At 46.2% G+C, this 24,463-nt stretch overlaps 1 protein-coding gene across 1 annotated transcript in view; it reads right to left on the minus strand.

Annotated features, from left to right (window-relative positions):
• GNL2 (G protein nucleolar 2) overlaps window positions 1-24,463 on the minus strand; it is a 147,467-nt gene that overhangs the window by 53,358 nt on the left and 69,646 nt on the right. The window contains exons 9-11 of the mRNA XM_085647901.1: window positions 14,917-15,045; window positions 7,196-7,300; window positions 5,219-5,377 (exon numbers count right to left, since the gene is read on the minus strand). Of these exons, the coding sequence (XP_085504027.1) occupies window positions 5,219-5,377; window positions 7,196-7,300; window positions 14,917-15,045 (393 nt within the window). The remainder of the gene's footprint in view (window positions 1-5,218; window positions 5,378-7,195; window positions 7,301-14,916; window positions 15,046-24,463) is intronic.

Here is a 24,463-nt window from a genome sequence, read left to right on the forward strand (position 1 = left end):
TGCCATGGCTGTGTGGTTGTGCCGTCTGACTGAGCTGGGTTAACAGTCTAGTCGTTATTTCCCAGCAAGCCCAGATTTTGGAGGGAAGCCTGGCACCCAGGGTGCTCTACCCCTCCCCCTAGGCCAGTTAGAACCAGTTTCCCCAGACGCTTCTAGAAGCTTCTGGCACTGTCTGGTAGGTGGGGTGAGGGGCGTATAAAGGGAGGAGCTGGGCTGCCATGTGCTCAGTCAGAGCGTGGACCTGAGAGTGAGGGGACCTGCTGCCAGGGGGTACCGCCACCTGGGCCTGTGTGCTGGCCCCTGTGCCCTACTGTAACCCCTCTGCTGTCCACGGGGCTAGTGAGAGCCCCGCTGCTGGAGTGGAGGCTGCGGTATCAGGAGGAGTGCCACGTTGCAGAGGATGATGGTTCTTAGGACCTACAGCCCTGTTCTGATGAGTACCCACTAACTGCTGGTCTTGCCCAGTAGTGCTTGCTGCTCTGCTACCTAGCGCCTGGCTAAGAAGAGCGCTTGATCTGACTGCCCAGGAGCACCTTGTGAGTGTTACCCTCTGATTCCACCTGCTTGACAGTGCCCTGCGAGCACCTGGTGCCCAGAAGGAGGTGGGGAGCACTACCTGTCGTCCCTGAGATCCCTGGTGGGACTGAGCCCATCGTGAGCGCTACACCTAAAGTGCCAGGAGAAGAGGAGTGGCTGTCCTCTGCAGTCCTGGGAACCTGTGAGCGCTGCTGCTGGGGAACATAAGGTAAAGCGCTGTGCCTCCTAAGCGCTATAGTGCTAGAAGCTGCCACTGCTCACGGGCGCTGTGCCAATCACGTGCTACTCTGCCAGAACTGGTCACTCACCTCGAGCGTTAACGCTGTGCCCCCGGCGCCGAGTCAGCGAAGCGTCGCATGCCCAAGAATCCCTGCTGCAGCCCCGACATGGTGGGAGAAGAAGCGCTGAGGCGGAAGGGAGGCGCTGTGTCCTTCGGACGCCGTGGGCCAAAAATCGCCGCCACATGCTGCCAGGGAGAGCGGCAGGTTTAAAAAACACAGCGGGAGCCTACCCCGTGTCGTGCCCCCACACGTAGTTCTTCGCGGGTGCCCACCCCGCAATTGTGCGATCACGCGGGTGCCCACCCCGCACTTTAATCTGGCCGCTAATCACCGCCGCCGGCCCGGGCGGAGTGTTGCCGGAGAACACTGAGGGCCGCCGCGCTGCTCACGGCGACCCGGAAGCCTTGCCTGGAGGTGGGCGGGGCTTGGACGACGTCAGAGCCTCGCGGGGGGCCGCTCCAAGCCAGGAGACGGGCTGCCGTTGGCGGGGCTCCCGTAGGGCGAGGGGGAGCCCTGCGTGTGCCCTGCACCGGCGGCCGGAAGGAAGAGGAGAGCCCCGGGAGTAAGCGGGATCCTCGCGGAAGCCCCGGGTCCCAGGAGGGGGCCCGGGTGAAGTCCGGCAAGGCGCTGCTGCTGGCAGGGCTCTCAGGAACTGAGGAGAGCCCTGCGTGTCCAGACCTGCAGCAAGAGAGAGCCCCGCCTGCCAAGTGAAGAGCGGGCCCCTTCAGTGAGCCTGGTGAGTGGGGCTCAGCCTTGCCTTGGTGGGGGGTGAAGTCGGGGCACACAGTCGGTGCCCGCCCCCTGGGGCTGCACTGAGGGCCCCATGGGCCCTGTACTTGCTTTGGGGGCATTTCCTGCCCTTCAGAGTCCCGGAGTGGACCCCAACATTACGGGAACTTGCTGCACTCTGCACAGCTGCCCCGCAGGCCAGTGGGCAGCTGCAACGAAGGGGCATTCCTGATTTCAGAGCCCCAGAGAGAGGGGGGCTCCAGCTTGCCCAGTGTTCTTTTGGGGCCTCTTATGTCATGTGGTAGGGGGGTGTGTCGGGGTACATTGCCGGTGCCCGCCCCCGGTGCCTGAATTGGTCCTCCCCGCTGCCCCGTCTGACAGCGGGCAGCGGCAACGAAGTAGGAGGCATTTTGCGCCCAGGAGTCCCAGCGTGAGGCCCCAGAGGCAACCGCACGTGGCACTGACTTGGTTGGACACAACTGCCCCGCTGGACAGTGGGCAGTTGCAGCGTTGGGGGCACTTCGGATATGCGCCGCTGCTCTCTATCGCATCTATGCTGATGGCCTGCACCCCCGCTAATCTGATTGCGCCTAGTGGCCGTCCTGCTATAACTATGCCCCGTTGTTAATGTTGGGGGTGCTGATGCGAAGTTTGTTAATCACCAGCAGCTCCTGGCTGTAATGCATTTAGGGTTGGTGGTTCTGCATCTACTGTTTATGCATAATGTGTGGAAACACTAAAGATATGGTTTTCATGCCCTAAGCCACTGCGTTGATAGGCCATGTTGGTGTCTAGCGCCTAGGTGTATGCCTCCTGTGTTTAGCCCCCCAGGAGAGAGGCAGGACATATGTTGTGGTACCTACTGCATAGGCTGTGTAGTGTCCTAGGCTAATGGTAACTGTTATCCCCCAGGGCTACAGCGTTGGTGTTCTGCATGACGTGTTCCTCATGTGAAGTAGGCCAAATGTTTACATGTTTATGCCACAGGTGATTGCCTAATGTTTTCCCCTTACAGCTTTCCTGCCTCAGGGGATATCCTTGATGTTCAGGTATATGATGATGTCATGATGTTTTATTACAGGTGTTCCGGCCTAATGCTTAATGTTATGCCCTGATGTTTTTATTGCAGGACTGAGGCTGATGGACTTACCTTTCTTGTCTTTTACGCCACAATGGTTCTGGCAGCGGCCCGATTGGCCCTGCCATGTATATGATCCCCCCCCTGTAAATATTGACTTGGCGCCAGTGGGCGCAGTGTAGAGATTACTGTGTTTACTATCCTGTGTTTCTACAATACAGAAGTTATTCTTACAAACACTTGTGTAGTGTCTCTTTTTGTAGTGTGCCTTGTGTGTTGCCTGTGTGTACTGCGTGGATGCTTTACACATTTCCTCCAGAGTTTGGCCCACCCGCTCTGCACCACGCTACCCGTTTCCAACAGGCACCACCAGCAGCACAAGAGTGGCTGGGTGCATGTGCAGGGTGGCAATATTAGCCAATGGGGCTAGGGGGCACCTCGTTGGGGGCTGCTCATGGGCAGGCTAATCGGTCTTGGGAGCCAAGCTCCTAAAGTTAAGGCTAAGCGGGTTGCAGTTTAGCACCAAGTCCACACCACCAGCAGCACAGAGGCGGCGGGTGCAGGGAGCTCAGGAGGTGTCGGGAGCCCAATGCTTTCCTATGGAGGGTTTTGGTCACAGAAAAGGACTGCAGGCTGGAGCCAGAAGGCTGGACAAAGGGAACTAATGACTGGACGATGACGATGAAGAGTTGCTGGACACAAGGACACCGTTGGTCAGGCACCTCAGGACTCCGGAGCTGCGGGTGCTGGGGTGTCCTTTCGCATCGGTCCCTTCAGGATGAGGCTACAGGCATTGAGGAGAAGGGGGGAGGACGTAGTTCAACGCTGGAACACAGGTCAGGATCGCCGAGGGAGACCTCACTGGCATGTTGGGCCACTCAAACTCAGGCCATGGGCTTCAGGTACAGAGAGGTGAGGACTCGCGGTTCCAGCTGGATTCTGGAGTCCTGGCTTGGTTGGTGTTGCACAAATTCGGTGTGCATGGGAGATCAGAGTTCTTTAAGAAGGCAGGTGTTCTTGAGGCTGCTGGCTGCAGGGCACGCCGGTTTTAGTCTGCAGAGGTTTCAGAGCAGGAGACAGGCTGGTAGGGCTGGGACCAAAGCAGTTGTCATTGTCCTCCTCTTCTGCTGCATGGCTCTCCGGTCCGCTTTCTTCTTGTTACGTCGAATCTGAAGAGGCAAGGTTCAGAGGCACCCCTATATACTAAACTAAGGGGCATTACAGGGGTGTGCAGGTTGGGACCAATGGACCCCTTTCCTGGGGGGTCTACAACCCTAGTATGCCACCCTCCAGTGGGAGGAGGCATAAGCTTCTTCCTGATTGGAGTGGTTCCCCCATCTACAAGATGGAGGGACTGAGATGTGGGCTTCACCTCGCCTCCCACACCTGAAGGGTGGGGTTGTCAAAGGTGGGCACACCTCCTTTCCTAGCTAGGTATTCCAACGGTTCTCACACCCAAATGGGGGGTCAGAACCGCTGGGAGCCAGTTGCTGATAGCAGCAAAAGGCTGGGGGTAGCTAACAAAGGTGGCATGCCTTTGAAACTCCCTCTTCTGGGACCCTGCCCATCCTGGGGGAGGAGGCATGACACCTCTGGTCAGGACGTGCTTTGTTTCCAGACCCAGAGAGCAGCGGGCTCTCTACCCAGTGGTTCAGAAACCTGTCTGGAGGCGGCAGATGGCCAGTCAGAACCACACTAGAGTTGGTCGTTTTGCAGGAGGCATCTCTAAGATGCCCACTGTGTGCATTTCTCATTAATTCCAACACTGGCATCGGTGTGGGTTTAATGTGCTGGGAAGTTTGATACCAAACTTCCCAGACTTCAGTAAAGCCATCATAGAGTTGCGGAGCTCGGGTTGACAAACTTCCAGCCCATGTACTCAAAATGGCTCCACTGCACTTATAATATCTGTGAATGGCACAGGCACTGTAGGGGCCTATAGTTCATGCAGTTATGCCCTCACCTGTGGGAGGGTGCACCCTGCCTTTAGAGCTGTAAGGCCTGCTAGAGTGGTGACTTACCTATGCCACAGGCAGAGTTAGTGGGCATGGCACACACGGATGTGTGCCATGTCGACTCTTCAGTTTGGTCTGCACTAAAACATGCAGCCTGCTCTGGCAGGGTGTGGGTCTTAAGGTGAGGGACTCGGAGGGTGGCATAATACATGCTGCAGCCCTCAAGGACCCTCTCTGGTCACAAGGCCCTTGGTACCAAGGGTACCTTTTACAAGGGACTTAAAGGTGGCCCATAGGTGTGCCAACTGTGGGTAACAAAGGTACAGTTTTGAAAAAGAACACAGGTGCTGGGGCCCGGTTAGAAGGATCCCAGCACATACTCCGTCAAGTTGGCATCCGGTATCTAGCAAAAAGTGAGGGGACAACCATGCAAAAAGGGTACGTTTACAACAGTAGTTTGCACATTGGTAACTGTTCAGCTCTACACTATATTGCTTTCTCCAAAATAGGCTGATGCCAACACGGAAAGAGCCGACGAATATACTTGGTAGAGTCTCACTAATTTTGGAAAGCACGCACTTGAACAAAAGTGGGCTGAGCGCTAGATCACCACACTCTTATCTGTAAATGAAACAAACCTTTAGCAGTTTCCCCATCCGCATGGCAAGCTTCTCAAGGAAGTCCTCTGGGCTCTGCCAGGAGTCAATACGGTATGTTTTGCTGATATATTCGGTTTTGGCTCTCTCAAGTACCGCACTGATATGGTCCTCTGGGCATTTGATCTTTTCAACTTGAACCTGAATACATATTTTAAAACAAAAACCACAAGACAATGCTTAAATGGGTCTTCATATAAAATCAGAAACATTATACAAGTCCAGTCCTGTCACAAGGGACTCAAATGTGCTTTTCTGTATCATTTTATAACAAGGCAAAGAAAATCCATGAGTTACTTTACATGACCGATCAAGGACCCTGCTTGAAAATATAATCTGATTCCTCCCTTTGTGAACCACACAAAAATTTACAGCAGAAAGCAGAATATGCAAGGTACTGCAGGGACATGCATATGGGTATTAATTCAGTTTTTATAACCACACCCGCTATTAGTCAACACATGTTAATGAAAGTGTGAAATAAGTTAAGGCAAACGATGGTTACACCAGCATCCCCTAGAGGAAATTAACCAAATGTATGGATTATCTTGCATCTCAAATGTGGTAACAGGTAAAGGCACAGTTCAGTACATGCCATAAGGAAATTCAGTGCTGAGACACCCCTGCGGGCTGATTCGAACTTAAAGCACTGCCCAGTATTCCACTGTGGCTCAGCGGCAGGCTATATCATGTGGAAGCTCAGTGGAGATTAGCGAGAAGGGTACTTCATATTAAATTAGGGGGACCTGCACATGAACCCCACCCAGCAGCTGACAGGCTTTATGAGTTAGGCATCTGGGAAGAGGGTGGATGCAGGCCAGTAAATAACAGCAGGGGCACTGAGAAGGTTCAAACTCAAAACGGGATTACGAAAGACTGATGCAACACAGATGAGGAGATGTGAGGTCTTGGCCAGAATAAGAAGGGATGTGCCAACTCAGAATGGTCGTAGTGAGAAGTAAGTGCTGACAGAGATGTTCAAATGGGTAAAACGTCAGATCATCATCTTCATAACCTCAAGGCTGCACACCAGGGCCGGACTGGGAACCAAAAACGGCCCTGGTAAAGTGCTCATACGGCTCCCCCAGGGCTTGGGGGTGCGGCCGAGCTGTTTGCCAGGGTCAGTTTGGGACAATTTTGTTCCAGGGGCCAATATTGCAGCTATGCTGCAAAAACTGCCCTTTAACAAAAACAGCCACCAGGGGCCCAAAATCTGCCCCCACCCTAGCGCCCCACCGGGGAAACGCCCGGTGCCCGCTACAGCCAGTCGGCCCTGCTGCTCATCCAAAGGTTTGGAGTACAAACAAAAAGTTAAGAGTATGGGCAGGTAAAAATAACCCATATAGAACCATAAAAAGCCTCACGCCACACTGAGGTAATTAGCATTAAGGCTTATAGCCTGACATTACACAACCACCACAGCTGTAGTGGTCTTAACAATAAACAGTTGGATGTGCAGACTTAAGCTCGTTGTATGTGAATGGTCTTCTAATGTAGTACAGCTGAATCTGGTGGATTAATGGACTAATGCGTCCACTGTAGGGGCCCGCATTCGACCTCATGGTCACAAGATCAAATCCCAGCGGGTCCAATCGGCCTTTTATCTTTCCGAGATCGGTAAAATGAGTACCATTGAGTGGGGTTTCAATAAACATCTGTTATTCAGCGCCAAGATACCCTTGGGTGAACATGCACTTTACAAATACACGTTATGTTAGTAATTTAACGCAAGTTTACTCTTAGTTTAAAGGGCACATTAGTCCTTAATAAATGTAGGTAGTTACAGGTCACATGCATCCAGTTTGCTCCTAGAATGAGTTAATCATTCCATGATGTGACACCTGCTTAAACGGGTGCATGCAAGCATTGAATAAAAGGTATGATGGCTTGAGGAGGAGGGTACAATAGAGGATTTAAAATAAAAACACAATTGAATATGTAGAACCACACAATACTCACAACGCCTTTCAATACGATGTCAGTCTCACTGTCTCCCGATGGATACACAACACCAGGACAATCTATGAGAAATATCCGGCGCATCAGTGTGATATACTGCCAGACCTGCATAAAAAAATGGACAAAGGTTTATCGAAGAAGAAACAGCATGACTAAACTTAGTTCTTGAACTGTCAGAGCACTTCACTGCAAATGAAAGTGCCATCAAGCTGAATTACCACAGTCCCTAAAGTTGGAGCTCACAACTTTACCAGAAGTTTAAACAACCTGAGCAACAGACAAAGAAACTTTTATGAAAACTCACAGGATGTATGTGTGCAAGTCAGGCCTCATGCTGACCAATAATCACCAACTACACAAGATAATTTACCTCAAAAGTATGGGAATAAACAAACGTTTGGAATACGAGATTAGTTTTGAATAATAGAGAGGTAAATATATCGAAGTATGAAGTATGGTAACACTGAGAGTAAAAGATGTAGTATCATTTAATAGGAGACCTTTGTGAGCGGTGAACCTAGCCACCTTTGGCCTGCTACTCATCGGGTTAACACACAGGAGTTGAACATCCCAAGTGGGGAATCCATACAAAGGCTAACGAGAGACCAGGACTGAATAGTAATTACCAATCTGATGCCCACGGTATTCCTCATTTTGCCTGGCCTTTCACCCAGAGAGTTTGGTCGCTTTCACAAGCTAAAGTCGCCAGGTAAAAGTAAACAGATACCAGAGGTTACCTAATTTGTTTCACTGCTCTCCTAACTCGGATGTGGTGGTAACTGCTATTAATCACGCTTTTGGAATTAAATGACAACTTATACTGAGGATATAATAGCATGTAGGCCTTAAACGCATTCTCTGCTAAGTCACTCCAAATGAGCACGATAACAGCCATGAAAAAAAACAAATGTGTTCACCTTCGAAAAATGTTTGTGACCTTACATTGGGTCCGTCAAACAAGTAACCATAAGCCAGGAGAAGCTAAAATGAGGATTAAGTAAAGAAAACGTGTGGTGCAAAAAGCAATTATCATTATTGTATTTTTTTTTCTATGTGCAGTCAGTATCTTCACGTCAATTTAAGTGAGGCTTGACGCCCATGGGCAATTGGTTTCGCTATATAAATGTATATCATACTAAATTGTTGTAACCAAATATCAGAAAGGGGCAGCAGCAGGAGTTCCTGCCCGGAAAACTGTGTAGTGGTGTACAGTGCCTTGTCAACAGTGCAGCAAACATGACTTCATTTACAATGAGTGCCACATTACAACAACAACGTCGAATGTTAGAAAGCTCAGATTTTATGACTATCCTAAAGATTTTCTTTAAAAAAAGCCCTTATATTAGGGATAATGTGGGGTGGGTGCCTGAGGGCCGCATGTGCCCGGCTGTGATGATAGCTCTATTGGATTCTCTGTGGTGAGGCCAAAGCCGTCAAGTGTTTGGGCAGCACTCACAAAACGTAGTGAGTGATGGACAGTGCTTTAAATGGGCTGGTACTCACCGTTACTGAGTACCGGCACTTCCGAATTTATTGGCCGTCAGTACCAACACTTCTCTGTACACAGGGAGAGTACCGGTACCCTGATTGACGGCAGGCTCAGGTTAGGCATCTCCTCCAGCTCAGGGCAGGGCTTCCGAGCAGCTTGAAAGTAAATGAGCCGTGAAGTAGCCGCCCTTTTGAAGAGTCGCTGCTGAAGAAACCGGCAGCACCAATTTCAGTTTCCTAAACTGCAGGGGTCTGAGTGGGCTCTTGACACACTGTGATTAACAGGGCAGGGTCTCTAGACATACCCTGCACTGTCAATCAGGGGTGCAGAGGAATGTAAAGAAGTGAGGTGAAGGGTGAAGTTAGCATTGCCACTTTTTCAGATAAAAAGGCCAGTTATTTATTGAGTTCTGCAATCATAAATGTGCTTAGAAATTGTATTTTAACACAAATTTGTGTAAAGTCAAAAGTGTGGTATATTTCTTGTCAACTGTAATATTCTCTCTCTCTCTCTGTCAACTTAGGGGATGAGTACAGCATGGAGGGGAGAACTGGAGACAAGTAGGGAAAAACCCAGTGAGAAAATGTAACAGACTTGTGGAGAGAGTAAGGCAGAAGTGGGAGTAAGAGACAGAACCAGGAGAGAAGATTAGAGGCTGGGTAAAGATGAGAGGCGAGTGGAGCGGACATGTGGATGTAAAAACACGGTACCAGCAAGAGTAAGGAAGAGCCTGGTCGTAGGGAAAAGGGCAGTGGCGGTGCATTAAATGGGTCAGCCCTCACAGGTACTGACTACCGGCACTTCTTATTTTTTATCACTGTAAGTACTGCACTTCTCTACTGTGAGGAGAGTAACGGTACTCATGAAAGGTAGGCGGATTGGCTGCAACTGCTGGTGAGCACTAGGCTGTCAGCGTTGGAACCTATCTGACAGCCACAGCCCACTGTATTCCTGAGCTGAGCTGCAGCTAAACTATTCAGCATGGGCTTGTATGCATGATGTCCCTGTGTTCACAATCACACTGTGTTTGACAGTGGAGGCCCCATTTAGGCCCTGTGCTGTTAATCACATTCACACTCGTGTGGATTTGTGCAAACACAGGTATGGAGGCAGCAGGCTGACAGCGGCTATTAAAAAAGCCTTGGGAGGTAAGGAGTTTAAAATGGCTTTAATCCCACCTGAAACTTTGTGTGAGTGTTTGCATATGGCTGTGTGCTTGCCTGCTTGTGTGTGCCTGCATGTGTGTGCCTGTTCTTCTGTGAGAGGAAGAGGGAGAGAATCAGGATACTCTAAGGGGATATTTTAAGGGGACTGTGTGGAATGCTTTTCTGTACATGTGTGCTTGTTTCTTTCTGTGTGTGTGAGCACACTTAAGAATTTATAGTATTGTGCCAAACAACAACAAATAACTGGATGTCATTAAGAAGCAGCAAATATTACAAAACAAGGAAATGTTACCATATCATCCTGATTGGCTTTCATTTTGTGTTAATCTGTTTTGTTGACATAAATGCATTTCTGATGTGGTTTGATATGTGCTGCAAGTTGTACAGAATTCATTATGTATGATCATATCTTCCTGTAGCCCCGCCCACTTGCCACACCTCTAGCTCATTTTAATGTGTACCTGCACTTATTTTTTTCCATTTAAAGCACTGTGATGGAAGGATACACTAAGTGACACAGCAAGGAAGCACCATCACAGTGTATCAGTGCAGCGATACGATTCATTTGCTGGAATAGTTTCTAGCAGTAACTCTCTGCGGTGAGAGCAACAGTAGGGCTGAGATAGAAAGTGTTCCAGCCAAATTTTGAGCTATAATGGCTGGATACGATTTAAACTTGGTTACTGATCTTCAGAACTTATTATATAAACACGTCTCCCTATTGGGCAGTGCATACGTCATATAGCCGAGATAAAGCTCTGATGGCTAACCTGAGGTTTACATTTAAATCAAAATTCAGCAAGGATTTCTCTGTGGTTCACCTCTTCTTGTGGAAATCTCTTCTACAATAGCTCAAAGTAGTACCCACAATTTCAAGCTTTAAAGTAGCCAATTAAACGCAGTGGTGACTTTTCAAATGTTATTATTCATTATTTCATGTATTTATCCTGTATTACTTAAAAAATGCAGCAAGAAATACTGTGGAACAGTGTCAACGCTTGCACCTTTGCTCAAATCTCATAAAGCTACCACTGCACTGACCCTTGGTTAAGACAACGCAAATTACAAAATAACGTATCAAAGTCATATTATGTCACACTTCCTCAGTTCTGAAAGCCCTCAGTCAAAGAATTAGCTCTCCGGGCCATTTAAAAAATGTAAAATGTGTTGAGGGTAGGAAAATATCCCTTTTTGACATGGTCATCCCCACTTTTTGCCTGGCATCTGATGCAATTTTGACAGAAGTGCACTGGGGTCCTGTTATTCAGGTCCCCAGTGCCACATCTCCTTCCAGAAAACTGTACAATTGTTCCCCAATTGGCAATACCTTTAGCACCTCCTGTAAGTACCTAGTAAATAGTACCCGTGGTACCGAAGGCAGGGAAGCTAAAGAGGGTGTCTAAGGGCTGCATCAAGTATCGTGCCATCCTACCAGACCCCACAGCACCAACATGCAAAATGTCATTGTAGGCTACGTGCCGTGGTGCAGAGAAAAGTGAAGACACTACATGGCACACCTTCTATGTGCCATGCCTACAGACACTGCATGCAGTATAGGTCAGTCACCCCTGTAGCAGGGCTTACAGCCCTAAGGCAGGGTGCACTATATATAGGCTGTCTGGAAATCGGTTAAAACCGACTCTGCCCGACAGTACCCTACCGGATGAAAATCAGCTGACCCGGATTAACCCGAGTGTCACTGATTTTCATCGTTGTTGCACCACTTGGCCACTTGATGGAGCCAAAACGTTACAAACCAAGCTGCAATTTCGGCCCGAGAAGGAAGCAGCTCCAAACGTGAGTCGCCCCATTAAATTCAGGGAGACACATTGGTTGCCAAGGTTGGTGGGTGAGGCCAGGTCCCATTAAAAATACTGGCCGGACTTTGTCTGGCCACACACACCGCACCACACTTCCGACCGCCACGACGACAACTGCCAGTGCTCCAAGTGCTCCAACGCCCAGCAGGTAAGTTCTGTGTGTGTGAAGGGTTGGCCTTTTTGTGTCTTAGCGTGAAATTGGCCTAAGGGCATTCGAGCACCAAGTGTTACTCATTATTAGGTACGCTGGAGGTTAGGTAATTTGCCTACTCTGTCCCTCTGCACGATAGGTGTCTCAGTCTGCAGTGCGTACTGTGTAACTGCTGGACCTACTCACTCAGTTTCCAGAAGACGAAAAATGCAGCATTTCAGAACGAGTGTGCCAGGCTTGGGTAGAATAAAGCATCCGCACGGCAATTCCAAGGGCCTCAGATCAGGCACGCAACTCAAAGGGCTTCAGCCCCCCTCCCCCGTCGTGTGTGTCAGCCCGGGATGAAACAGCTTCCCAGGCACACACAGCCGCACCAGAGTACTTTGCAGGTCTTTAAAACACCATTTGCTTGTTAGTGCGGCCTTGTTGTTTTGTCACGCCTTCTTAGAGCCCCTGCAGCTCCACTCTGACGATTGCTTGAAGAATTAGTCTGCCACCCGAAATGTTTTCTTAGCCTCCCCCCCTCCCCAAAATTTGTCTCTAGTTGCGCCTCTGCCTCAGCTGAAGTATCTTGTTTAAGAGTACGAGTTTCTTGGTGCACTCGATCAGTCTGTCTACGGCCTTTTGTGGATGTATGGGTCAATTCACTCAGTTTGTCCCGTTTGGCTTTTGAAATTAAAATGCACAAAAAACACTGGAAGTAAAACAGATGGCCTTACAGAGCCAGGAAGAGTGGACCGCTCTAATGCTTAATAACAAGGCTGCTCTGCTGCTTAAAATTAAAACAAACGTGAAGAAATACATGCAATTAATTTCTCCTGTTTGGAAAAGTGCCGGGTATGCTGTGTAGGCGGGGACTGGAAGACGCACATGGATCTGGTCGCCTCTTATAAGCAGGAGTGCTGACATGGGTTGCTCAGTGCCACAGTGATGCTTTCTGGCACCCCAGTATGTTCCATTTATAACTTGTGTGTGATTGTTTTGCTGCATAGCTATCGTGAAAATCTGGCATGTATTGAAGAAAAATGACTGGATGAGCCTGTTTGGGTAACTGAGATGTGTGAAGTAGTTTAGGATCAGAATGAATGAACTGTTGAATGACTTTTCATTGCAAGTCATGGAGGGTAAGACAAACCTTGCATAATACTTTTCCAGACTAGCCTGTAGAAAAGAATAGCAACTTATTTGAGCTATGGCTTGTAAGAAAGAGGTCACCTTCCAGATATCAGCAGATTCAAAAGTACCCCTCTGGGTTAAGTTCCTACAGTAATTTGGGAAAGGGTCTCTGCCTTTTTATTCTGCAGCACAAAAAATGGATATTAACAAGTGAAATATTGTGGTGTGGCATAAAACCACCAAGTTGAGGGTTTGAAAAGAACCATTTTTACTTGAAGAAGCAAAAAGGGATAATTTCAGACTTGAAATACAGCTCCGAGGTACATGCACATTTCATATCCTTCATTTACACATTGTGGACAACAATATTAGTAAAAAGGCCTTACAATGAAATAACAAGGTGTAAATTGTTATCAAAGTCTGACTGAATACTAGAATCACGACTCTTTAGAGAGGATCTCACTCCACGCTAAACTAAGACTGAGCTATGGTAAAAGCAGCAAAAATCTGCAGTTATCTTGACCGCATATATGTAAAGTGTGTGCAACTGTTGCACACATATGACCTTAATCAACAGGCATGGAAGTAACATTTTTCTCCTTGATGTCATGAAAGGCTTTGAACAGCAAGGAAAAGGCTAAAGTGAAACCCTGAGCTATCACTTCAAAGTGGGATTATTGTCCTGATGTCTCTTACCACAACAAACCCATCCTCTCAACTTTTCTGAGTCTCCCACGGTGCATGGGAGGCCTGTGATATGTTTCCAACAACACAGCAGTAAACAGACAGAAGCCTAGAGGGCCACAGACCCCTCTATTTCAACCTACCATGTGTTTGATAAGGATAGTAGAGGTGGCATGTAGACAAACTTTACAGATCTGTGGCCTGATAGACAAAGCATGCTGTTAACCCTCCCTGGTTTCACTGAACAAATTGTTGCCCTTCTGAACCACACCTAAAGCCTGTGCTTAAGTCGCGATCTTGAACATGTCTAACAGCAAATCATTCAGCATGAAAAATGTCCAGAAGAGGTTGCAATCCTTCTGTCTTTTTGACTCAGTATATTTAAAGATCATGACCCTTGTGGAACTGCATCAATGGAAGCAAGTCTCTCAAGTATTTGGCCATCCCAAGGTGCTTGGAAGAGTTTTTTCGATTCAGATGATTGGGAAAAGGATGGAGAAAAAGAAATAAGGGTATTTGGGGATGGAATAATTTGTAACAGTGACACTGTTGTTTCGGAGTTGTTGTTTATTGTTTTAGAATTGTATGCTAGTTGGACTTACATATGCGTGTGGTGTTTGTCTAATGCTTTGAGGTGTTACTGTTTTTGTGGCCATTAGATTATGAGCATCTGGAATGTGGTATTGACCAGCAACGTAGTGTTCAGTTATCGGACTTGATGGACTCTTGCTGTTACGCTGATTATCACAGGTTTGTTGTATCTACAACTACAAACAACGAGTTTCTTCAACTGGACCTACCATATCATTGCATGTATTTCGTAACATGAACATGTCCTTGTACTTCAATTTAGTTACCTCCATCTGCTTGAGTGTAACTTAGCACTGGAGTCACTAGTTGATATGCCGCAGGAATCAAATATATGCTGGTTGTCTCACACCAAATCTCCCCCTCTAAAGAACTAGTCTGAAACATCGACAGAACCTCAAAGAAGGAATTAACCATGATCGAAGAGGATGGAAAAACAAGCATGACAAAGCCACTGCCACAGGGATCCAGTGATTTTATCTTTACCTGTAATACAATTGCTTGCGGCCATTAGGTTAGAATAAGATAAACTCGTATTAATTAAAATGAGTCACAACTCAAATGATAGTATCTAAAACACAATACCTTTTGCTATTAATGTAATCCTATGGGAAATATATGCATTGCTCTAACAAAATAATTTAATTAAAAAAAACACAATCAGAGCCATAGTTTCCTTTGAACACATTACTCCATGCCTGTCCTACCTTGGTTTCACCGGCAAGGGGAGCCACATTGCAGACTTTCTTAGAACGCAAAGTGTTGATCACAGAGCTTTTGCCAACATTTGGATAGCCGATGAAGCCCACGCTGATCTGCTTTTTGTCTGTGTGCAACTGTTTAAGGGGAAAACACGCATGGATACATTTAGAAATGCAGGCTGACAGGCAAGAACGTACTTGAACAGAATTACAACTTTACAATACGACAAAGGAAAAAGCCAACACTGCTCAAAAACCTACCCTAAACACTGTAAAACAGATTTATGAGGTGCACATTAGATAACCTATCAGCAGCATACAGAAATGATTTGGGTTGCAGTTTCCCTTTTCAGGTTAAACAAAGAGTTTTGGTCGACAGCACATTTATGGTTTACACCTTCACCAGCATAAATCTTTATAACAATGAAAGTGGACTGGCATATATACCTGTTTCACTTAAATACAATACAGCTACTAACAGAAATTAGGACAAAATGTATAACCAAGAAACATGGTACCTTAATGTTAATTCTGATACACTTAGTTTGTTTAAAGGTGGTTATAAAAATAAAGTCAGTACAAGCATCGCAGTCCATATTATGGACTTAGCACTTTCCATAAATACCCTGTGAACATGCCGATTTTGACATGTTGGCAGTAGCAGGTAATAAGGCAGTTTTCACAGGCTTATTGAGAAAGGGATTCAATAACCAGTGGAGACCAGAGGCGTCATTATGACTTACCACTACGTGGAATATGGCTCCGGGAAGTACGAGAAACTCATGGGCTCCTACTAAGCATGCACAAAAAGCCTTTGGAAGAGGTCTGAAATCCTGAGGAGGCTAAGAAGGAATCCCTGGGATTCCTCACACGCTTGTCTTTTGGAAATCCTATGAGACCCTGTGCTGAGCGAAGTAAGACCAGATGATGTGGTCAGCTGCAAGCTCCTGAACTTCAAGCAATGCTGGACCTCAGCTTAGGAGAAGCACAACGCCATGGCCTGGACACCCACTGGTTAAGGTATGCTTGTTCTCCTGTGCTGTACCAGTATAGGACAAAAGGAAGGAGACTTCTAGCAAAGTCAAAATTATCGTTTAAGTTATAGACATGGAAAACATCTCAAGTCCTAACATCAAGCCTGTAGACAGTTTGATAGTTCTGCTGGACTGAAGTCTTAGGAACAGGACTGAGAGGATGAGGTCATAGTTGAGCTGAATTCTTTACAGAGCCTTTGGAATAAAGGAAGGTTCTGTGGGAGTATCATGGTGTCCCAACAAAGAAACTCATGGCGCCCAAAACACCACACAATGTTGAATTAACATATCTTTTTAGATGCAATCACCACTGTGAAGGACCTTTTTATGTAACTGTGGATGATGCAGGCAATTTCAGTGAGGAAGGTTCCTTAAGGAGGCTCATCGGATGACTCTCTGTAGCCATAGGTCTAGGTGAAGACACAAAGTAAACAATGAAAATCTATTTATCTGCGCAATGTCATGGAGCCTCACCTCAGGAAAACAATTAAATTGTCCAACCTTCGCTTATGTATCCAGATTATATACTTTGAGAATAGTCTGAACACAATCAGAAATGTAAAATGGTTGCATGGTTGCTATATCAGAGTTACTGACTTTTTTGTTTGAAAAGCACTCAGCAAAGAACACGGTCATAATGAGCTTAAACCCTGGTATTTTAATGTAGCAACTTCCTAAAGTCCATAGGAAATGGAGCTGAGGTAGCGAGCCTGGGCATCAAACCACTACAAGGTACAAGGACGCAGGTAATGTGAGAGTCCTTTACTGCGGTATGGGTGACTGGATGAGTACACAGCATCCGCCTCAAGTCCCACACTCCAACTGCCCCGATTGACCAAGTTCCATCTCCCTTGGTAACAAGAAGTTCCAAGGAGAATGTTAGGACCCAACACAAGGCAGGCTAAAACACGTCTAAAGAAACCGCAAATGTTGAAAAAAAATGCCCAACTAAGAAGGAGCTGGGGACAGTCGCCTCATGGTTCATCACATCGGCTCACCACCACGGAAGGATGAAGTCAATCCAACCAACAATCTTTATCCAATATTTTCTACAAATAAAATATGAACTAAGGAACAGGAATCAGAAGACCCCAAAGAATCGGCCACATTGTTAAACGCAATCAGCCAGACTCTCACACAAGCTCAACACGTGGCCCTGGACAGCATGCAATCAAGTTCCAGAGACACTGCTTCAGACCGCCCCAAGGAAGAACCAGGTGGCTCGGATGTCCTTTATCCTAAAAAGAGGGCCATAAGGGACTTATTGCAGAAACAAGTGTGCATGGAGCAACAAACTCTAGGACAAGATAATCAGCTAACAGGGGCATTATGGGCACATACCTATAGCTCCATCCCACCCAGCTAGCAAAAAAGGAAGTAGCACCAAATAAAATAACATTCACACCGCGGTACATATCAATTGACAGCCAAAACATTGAAATGGACGAATATACTGAGGCTACCACACCATATCACCTCACTTATGGAAATAACCAGTGAAGATATCCTCAGAATTCTGTTTGAAGCAAATGGCAAATTCAATATTCAGGAACACACAATATCTACATGGATAAAGGAGGCCCTGATGAAAAGGGTCTTACTGGAGAAGGAAAGATTTGTCGACTGAGGAATCTTGGTACAAGAAGAATCCACATGTGCTTTCCTCACAAACCAAATAACATCCCACCTACATGAAGGCACGATGCAACAAGCATTGGCATAGCCAATAGGTCTCGCCTTTGGGACCTTATAAGTGTTTAGTTATCCAGCACAATCTCCTTGGTGCAACAACATCAAGTGTTGCATGGATAAACACTTATAAGGTCCCAAAGGCGAGACCTATTGGCTATGCCACTTAAGAAGGAAAAAGATAGAATTAAAAATGTTGCACGTTGCTGTATAAATATGTTTGTATAACAAGTCTCAGAAAAGCTACAAGTCTCAGAAAAGCTTGCGGGATTGGGGCAGAGTGCTTAGTAGAGCAGAATCAACAGATGCCAGATTTCGAGGGCAGATTGCATTCATGGTAATGGGGTAAATTAGAAACTGCGTGGACAGAGTCTGAAATCAGTATGGTATAATAAATATTGAAGTATTGAGGCCAGAGATAGAGAGATACACTGAGGTAATGTGTGTGGGGGAAGAAATAAACGTGAGAAAGGTAGTCGGAGTTAGGATGAGAGGCGAGCAACAGAATAGAAATAATGATATCCACAGGAAGGATAAAGGGTGACAGAGAAAGAGAAAAAAGAGAAAGAATAAGAAATTATGTGTGTGTGTATGCTTGAGAGAGATAGAGGAAGTGAGAGAGAGAGAATGAGTGAAATTGAGAGAGGGGAAAAAGATAAACCATGTCAGAATGAGAGTGATCACAGGCAGATTAAAGCAAATAGAGGATGAGTGCCTAGGTGATGGTCAGACAGAGAAAGAGACGAGGCAGAAGACTAGCGACGGAGAGAAAAAAGAGCAACAAAGAGGAAATTAAAAAGAGGAGAGGGGAAATAATGAGAGGAAGAGTGGAAAGAGAAACAGAGGAGAGGAAGATGAATAAGAGAAAGGATTGCAAAATGAAGAGAAATGAATATACAGGAAAGGGGGAATGAGAGGCAAATACACAGAAAGCAGGGAGAAAAAGCAAATGAGTGAAGGGGAGAAAGTGAAACAAAATTTGAACTTATGTTTGTCAATGAAAAAAGACAACGCTTGAGAACAAAAAGGTTAGGTAATGTTAGAATTGAAAAGTAGAAAGACAGGAGAAAAAAAAGTTATGACAGAGGGAAAGTTAAGAGGGGGGACACATAGATATCAGCAAAATGAGAACAATCTATAGAAAGAGTGAGAAGGTGTGCTGTGCCACCAGGGTTTGAAGCTTTACAATTACTACACACTGGGTCATGCAGTCTGATTCAGGAATGCATGCTTGCCTCAGAAAACATTAAACAACTCAAAAGTACTCATTTTCCCAGTGAGAATAGGTGTTTCTAGGTCAGAAAAGTCTGGACTTCTGATCTCAAGATTATACTGATGATGTTGTTAGGAAATCAAGTAAAATTTTAAACGCTTTGAGGTACTTAACATACAGAGGGACCCAAGTTAATTCCCATGGTAATTTTCCTTTGTTCTCGGTAAATAGAAAACACGCATAGAAAGAGTAAAGTTTGTAAAAAATATGATCTCAGCGGTTCTGTATGAACACCTCACCAGCGTGTACGTGCTCTGAAATGGTGAGACACCGATTAATGGGGGTTGTTTAGCTGTACGGCAACCCCAATAAACATATGCTGAGAACTTGCCTTGATGCACTAGTTTAGCAGCTAAGTGCAACTTATTGTCCATGAGAGCACTTCCAAGAAAACAAGAGCCCAGACTGTCACTTGCCTTTGCAGATAAATGGCTTGCACTACAGTAGGGCAAGAACCCTAAAGAGGGCATTGTTAAAACTCTCTTTTCTCCAAGAGATTTTCCTTGCAGATTTTTCACCTCTGACCTTTATAAATGATGGACCGTTTTAGGAAGTGATATGCTGACTCCCAACTTAGATGCCTCTTGGAAAAACTACGCCCCAAGTAGCATTCCTTCAGTAAGGAAAGGGAGAGGTGCCCTCAACACTATTTACTCCACACTCATGTTTATAAACCAGAAGACTGTACCTTGGAGTAAGGTAGGAGATGTTTTTTGCAAAAACAACAGTTGATGGACAGAATGCAGAACAATGTCATACATTCACCCCAGTACAGAGATCTGGGCCTAAATCCATCGTTTTTTTGCTCACCGTGCCGTTCCAGTTTGAACCCAGCCATATGCAAATCAGTCCTGACCCTGATGTTTTTTACCTGCTTTGGAAGAGGTTTATATGCTAACATTCTGGAAATTAAATATTCTGTGCAATATTAGCAAAAAGCACATGAAGTCATCTTCTTAATTTGATTTCTAGGAGACAGACTATTCATTGTATTATGTATAACCTCTCAGAAAAGATACATTCACAGGAAAAAATACACATCCAGGGCCTTTTGGTGAGAGGGATGCCGGTGACACTCACCACAGCACAAAGTGAGCCGTCCTTAGCGACTGAGTAACACGTAATAAGAATCAATACAATGGTACTCGTACTTTCCTTGAAATGATGAACAGCTGAGTCAGCCCTGCAAGGTATACAAAGATGTCAAAGAGACAGCGAAAAAATGATGGGTGGAAAGGCCCGAATTAATGATTTTTAACTACTGGGAAATCCACTGGCAGCATTCCACTCCATAATTTTTTGCCCGTCAAGCCATTACAGCAGGGGTCTAACTAACCAAATGCAAAATCAGTCTTGGCAGCAGAGAACCAACCATATGCAAATCAGTCTTGGCATGAAACGTTTTGGTGCTGGCCAGGGTTGCTAGGAGCCATCCCCTGGGAAAAGAAAAAGCTTTTGGCTCATCAACAAAGCAGGCCAGCTCCTCTTAACTATTGTCCTATCACTTCCCAACTCCTTGCCGCATTGTTGTCAATGCAAGCCAGCGGAAATGAAATGTTCACAGCAGGTCACCTCCTGTTTCACTGGTAGTACTCGCCGCTTAAACTTACACACCAAAACGTGGCTCCTCTAGGTGCTTAAATGCAGGTGACATCACGCGACTCAATGGTTCCTTTTAAACTCGGACTCTGACGGGTGAAAGGCCCAGTCGGCCCTGCAGGGATATAGCACTGACCTGTAAGTCACAGAAACATCTCTGAAGCCGGCGCGCAGCCGACTGAGTGATCATGACACAACCCCCACTAAATTCGGAATAAAGAGAAATATACATTGGCTAGCAGTGGAAGGGGGTTTATGGGATAGCCCCTTCTCCCAGTGCCCCTTTACACGTTGTTAACACCTTCACTGCGGTTCTATCACATTCATACAAAATTTACATGACAAAAGAAGTCCCTGGGAAGGCCACATGCAAGCTATCGGTTTTGGGGTTGCGGGGTACGGTGACGTCAGATGAGGGCCTACATTAAAATCGAAAATGCGGAGGGACACAGTTGGTTTAGTGCAAGAGTGTGGAAGGGCCTCGTTTAATAGCATCAGGGGGTACAATGCGAGAGGAAGGTGGGGGCAACATGTTTAATGGCACACCTTATTTCACTGCATCAGAGGGGGCGCTGGGTGGGAGTTAGGGGAGCACCTTGTTACTTGTACCAGTGGGGGTGCACATTGTTTCTGTGGCAAGGGGCACTGTTAGTGGTAAGAGGTGCCTCGTGTTTACTGATATCCGTGTGGTGCTATGCAAGAGGTAAGAGCTGAGCTTGTTTGCTGGCATCAGGGTGGCACTGTGCAACTGTGCTCAATAGCGTCATAACCTAAAAACCCAGAATTCAGTAAATAGCTGGATCCTGTGGTCTGTGTGGATTATGTGTGTATCGTTCGTTTCCACTGCAGTTACCGTGTACGATTTTCTTCCGCGCTCTACGATCACGGTGTTTGATATTTACAGCCCAGACCAGAGCGTGGTGCTTTTAAATTGGAGACAAGTGTCTGCTTCATGGTGGCGCTTTCCCATTTTGACTCTCTGACTGACAGTGTACTCAAGTATGGGCTACGTACATCTTCGTTAAGGCCGGCAACGTGCAGAAAAAAGGAATCCTTCAGGACGGCTTGACAGGCAGCTTCCTATCAATGTGCCAATGTTATTTAATAGTGAGATATACCTTGCACAATTCACACAAGTGACTCACCATCTGATCCCGGTCCTCAGAAGAAAACTAGTCGGACTTGTGACTTTGCCCCAGGCAGTCATTAAACTTGTGACCACCAGCGCCGAGCTCAGTCCAAAGAGGGGGACAATCTGGGAGCAAATAAAACAAGACAAGCCCGGCGGAGCGTGGCGCGCGCGCTTGGCGGGGGAGCGCATTCCAGGCGGGGGAGCGGACCCTTTGAAGTAGGATGCCAAACGGATTGCATGGCGGCACGATGCACGTGATTGTGCGCGTGCTCGCCATGCAATCCGCTTTTGGGAGCACTTTTGGGAGCCCCTTTACAAGAGTCTCACTGAGCGATCGCTTACGCGATAGCCAGCGAGACCTAAAAAGACCAAATGATGGACTGAATGCTGAACAAACCAGAAAACACCCCACCTATATGAAGGTACTATGCAAAAAGCACAATTGATGGACAGAATGCTGAACAATGTCAAACATTCATCCCAGTACAGAGATCTGGGCCTACGTCCATCGTTTTTGTACTCCCCATGCCATTCCAGTTTAATACTAGCCATAAGCAAATCAGTCTGGACCCTGCTCACCATGGGAGCAGTCCAGCCCGAACTGCCAGATCAGGTCTTACATGGAGCAGAAACAAGCATCCTGAGACTTGTTTTGGGGATTCCAAATTTATTTGTGCAAGAAGGGTATTAGAACTGAGATAGGATAGATGTGTATGGCACAATGCACACCCATTTGTGGCGATAATGCTATTATGTTTGGCTAACTTTACAAAGCCTTTTATCTAGTAACATTATCTAGAGATTTTCGCTACTTTCAGAAACCAAAATCTTTGGATCAAACAAAACAGATCAACAACACTCCAGGGCATCACATAATTCTGATGGGGCTATTAACTCCTGTTAAGAGGACCAAATTATTCCCTATTTTGTGCTTGGGGCTTGTGCAGGTGTGTTTCTTGTTCCTTTCACATGTACCTGTAGGACAAGCACATTAGGTGCAAGACCACCAATACTCTGAGATAGTATCTTTTAGATCATGATGGTTTTCCATACAAGTCAACACTTTAAACCTGTAAAGTGAGAGATTTGTTAAAAAAAAAAAGAAGAAAAAAAAAAAAAATCGGAGGAATGTAATTTCCCCATTCACTTCTATTCAATCAGATGCAATTTTAGGCAGGAGCCAGATTAAATTAATCCATTTTATACTTTAAAAAAAATTGGGAATCCTCGCCTCAATATCTGTTAGCATGCCGCCCAGCAGCGGCTCCTACTTAATGGCGGCTGAGTGTCACTCCACTGGTCAGAGACAGCATATGAAAAATATAATGATAATAAAACAATTTTATCATTATAGTTTTCACTGTGAGCCGAGTCTGCCAAGGTTAGGGGTGGGCCATCCTCAATGGTAGAAGATGGGAGGAGGAGGGGTGGGCGAAGTGCGCAAGCCGGTTTGGCGGCCATCTTAGGACGGCCAAACTGACATGAGCACTTAAATTTCTCCAACCCAGCTGTGTTGCATCGAAGTGTGAAGAAAAGGCATAGGTTCCCTGTGCCTGAGCGAGTGTCAGACCAGCCCGCTCAAGCCAATCCCGGCGCTTCTGTCATGCTTGGTACAGCATGAGAGCAGCATCTGGATTGGGTGGGGAGCATGTGCAGAAACCAAGAAGCTGTGAAGGAGCACCAATGCTGTGGCCGGGAGCGGCAGGTAAGTCATTTTTTAAAAATGATTTACCCCTGCGCTGCCCCACCAGTCTTTATTGGCAGCAGCCGCTGCTGATCTCACCACTGTGCACTCTGCACAACTATTTCTCCATTAGCACACACAGATGTGTACTCAAAAGGTACTTCTAAGGCTGGAAGAGCACATTACATATTTCCTCTGGTGAGCAGCCAATGTTAGAACGTTTAGCAGTCAGTAGGAGTACTGCGGCTCCATGTCCCCAGAAGCTGTTTGATGTTGACAGCTGCCATCTAGAGGCTGCAGCATAGGACAGCCAACAGTGCTTGCCAAAAGGCGCACTTTAATCTACATTTTATCACACACCAAGTTAAATGCTCAAAGCAATGAACAAATATGTAGAATTCAGCATTGTTGTTTCGGTATTAAGTTAATAAAACGTCAGAAAAAAACTGCCTAAAATAGGTAAACATACAATTTTAAGGGGTACATGATGCGGCAAGTTTTTTTTAAAGCTGCAGAACAAATATAACAATACACATCCAGGGGAGCAATCCAAGGGAAGGGAAATACAGCATGAACCTTCTTCAATCTGTAATATTTACCGTCCTTTAAGTGATTAGAAAGATAAGTCATATCATATAGGTTTAACTACTAAAACACACTAACCTTCAAGAAATATCTGACAGAATGCAATTTAGTAAACCCCTAACGGCCATAAACCGGAACAAAGAAGCTTTTAAAAGGATAATGTGGTTCCTAAAGAGCACATTCTGTTAACAAAATATGTATATGCTGGTGAGTCTGTCAGCACCATACAGATAATTTAGAAATACCTACTAGGTACCTAGCATAGTCAGAGGTGACTGGGCAATGACGGTTAGGGTTATTCCTGTATACCACTAGTGCCCGGAAGCTATAAATGATCTGGTCATTAGAGGGAATCTCTTCCCTCACCGTGATATTCACAAACTAAATTGGTGCTCACCCAGTGGCAGAGAAATAAATCAGATTACCACCTAATGATAAGTGTCAGCTGCGGATCCTCATTGCAACATGTCGGAGTGAGGAGGGGAAGAGGAGACTGGTAGTGGTCACCATCTAGTGACTGTTCTTGTGAAGCTCAGAAAAAAAGAGGGCAAAACATC

This window comes from Triturus cristatus, chromosome 3_2, assembly GCF_964204655.1.
Source record: "Triturus cristatus chromosome 3_2, aTriCri1.1, whole genome shotgun sequence".
Classification (NCBI taxonomy): Eukaryota; Metazoa; Chordata; class Amphibia; order Caudata; family Salamandridae; genus Triturus; species Triturus cristatus.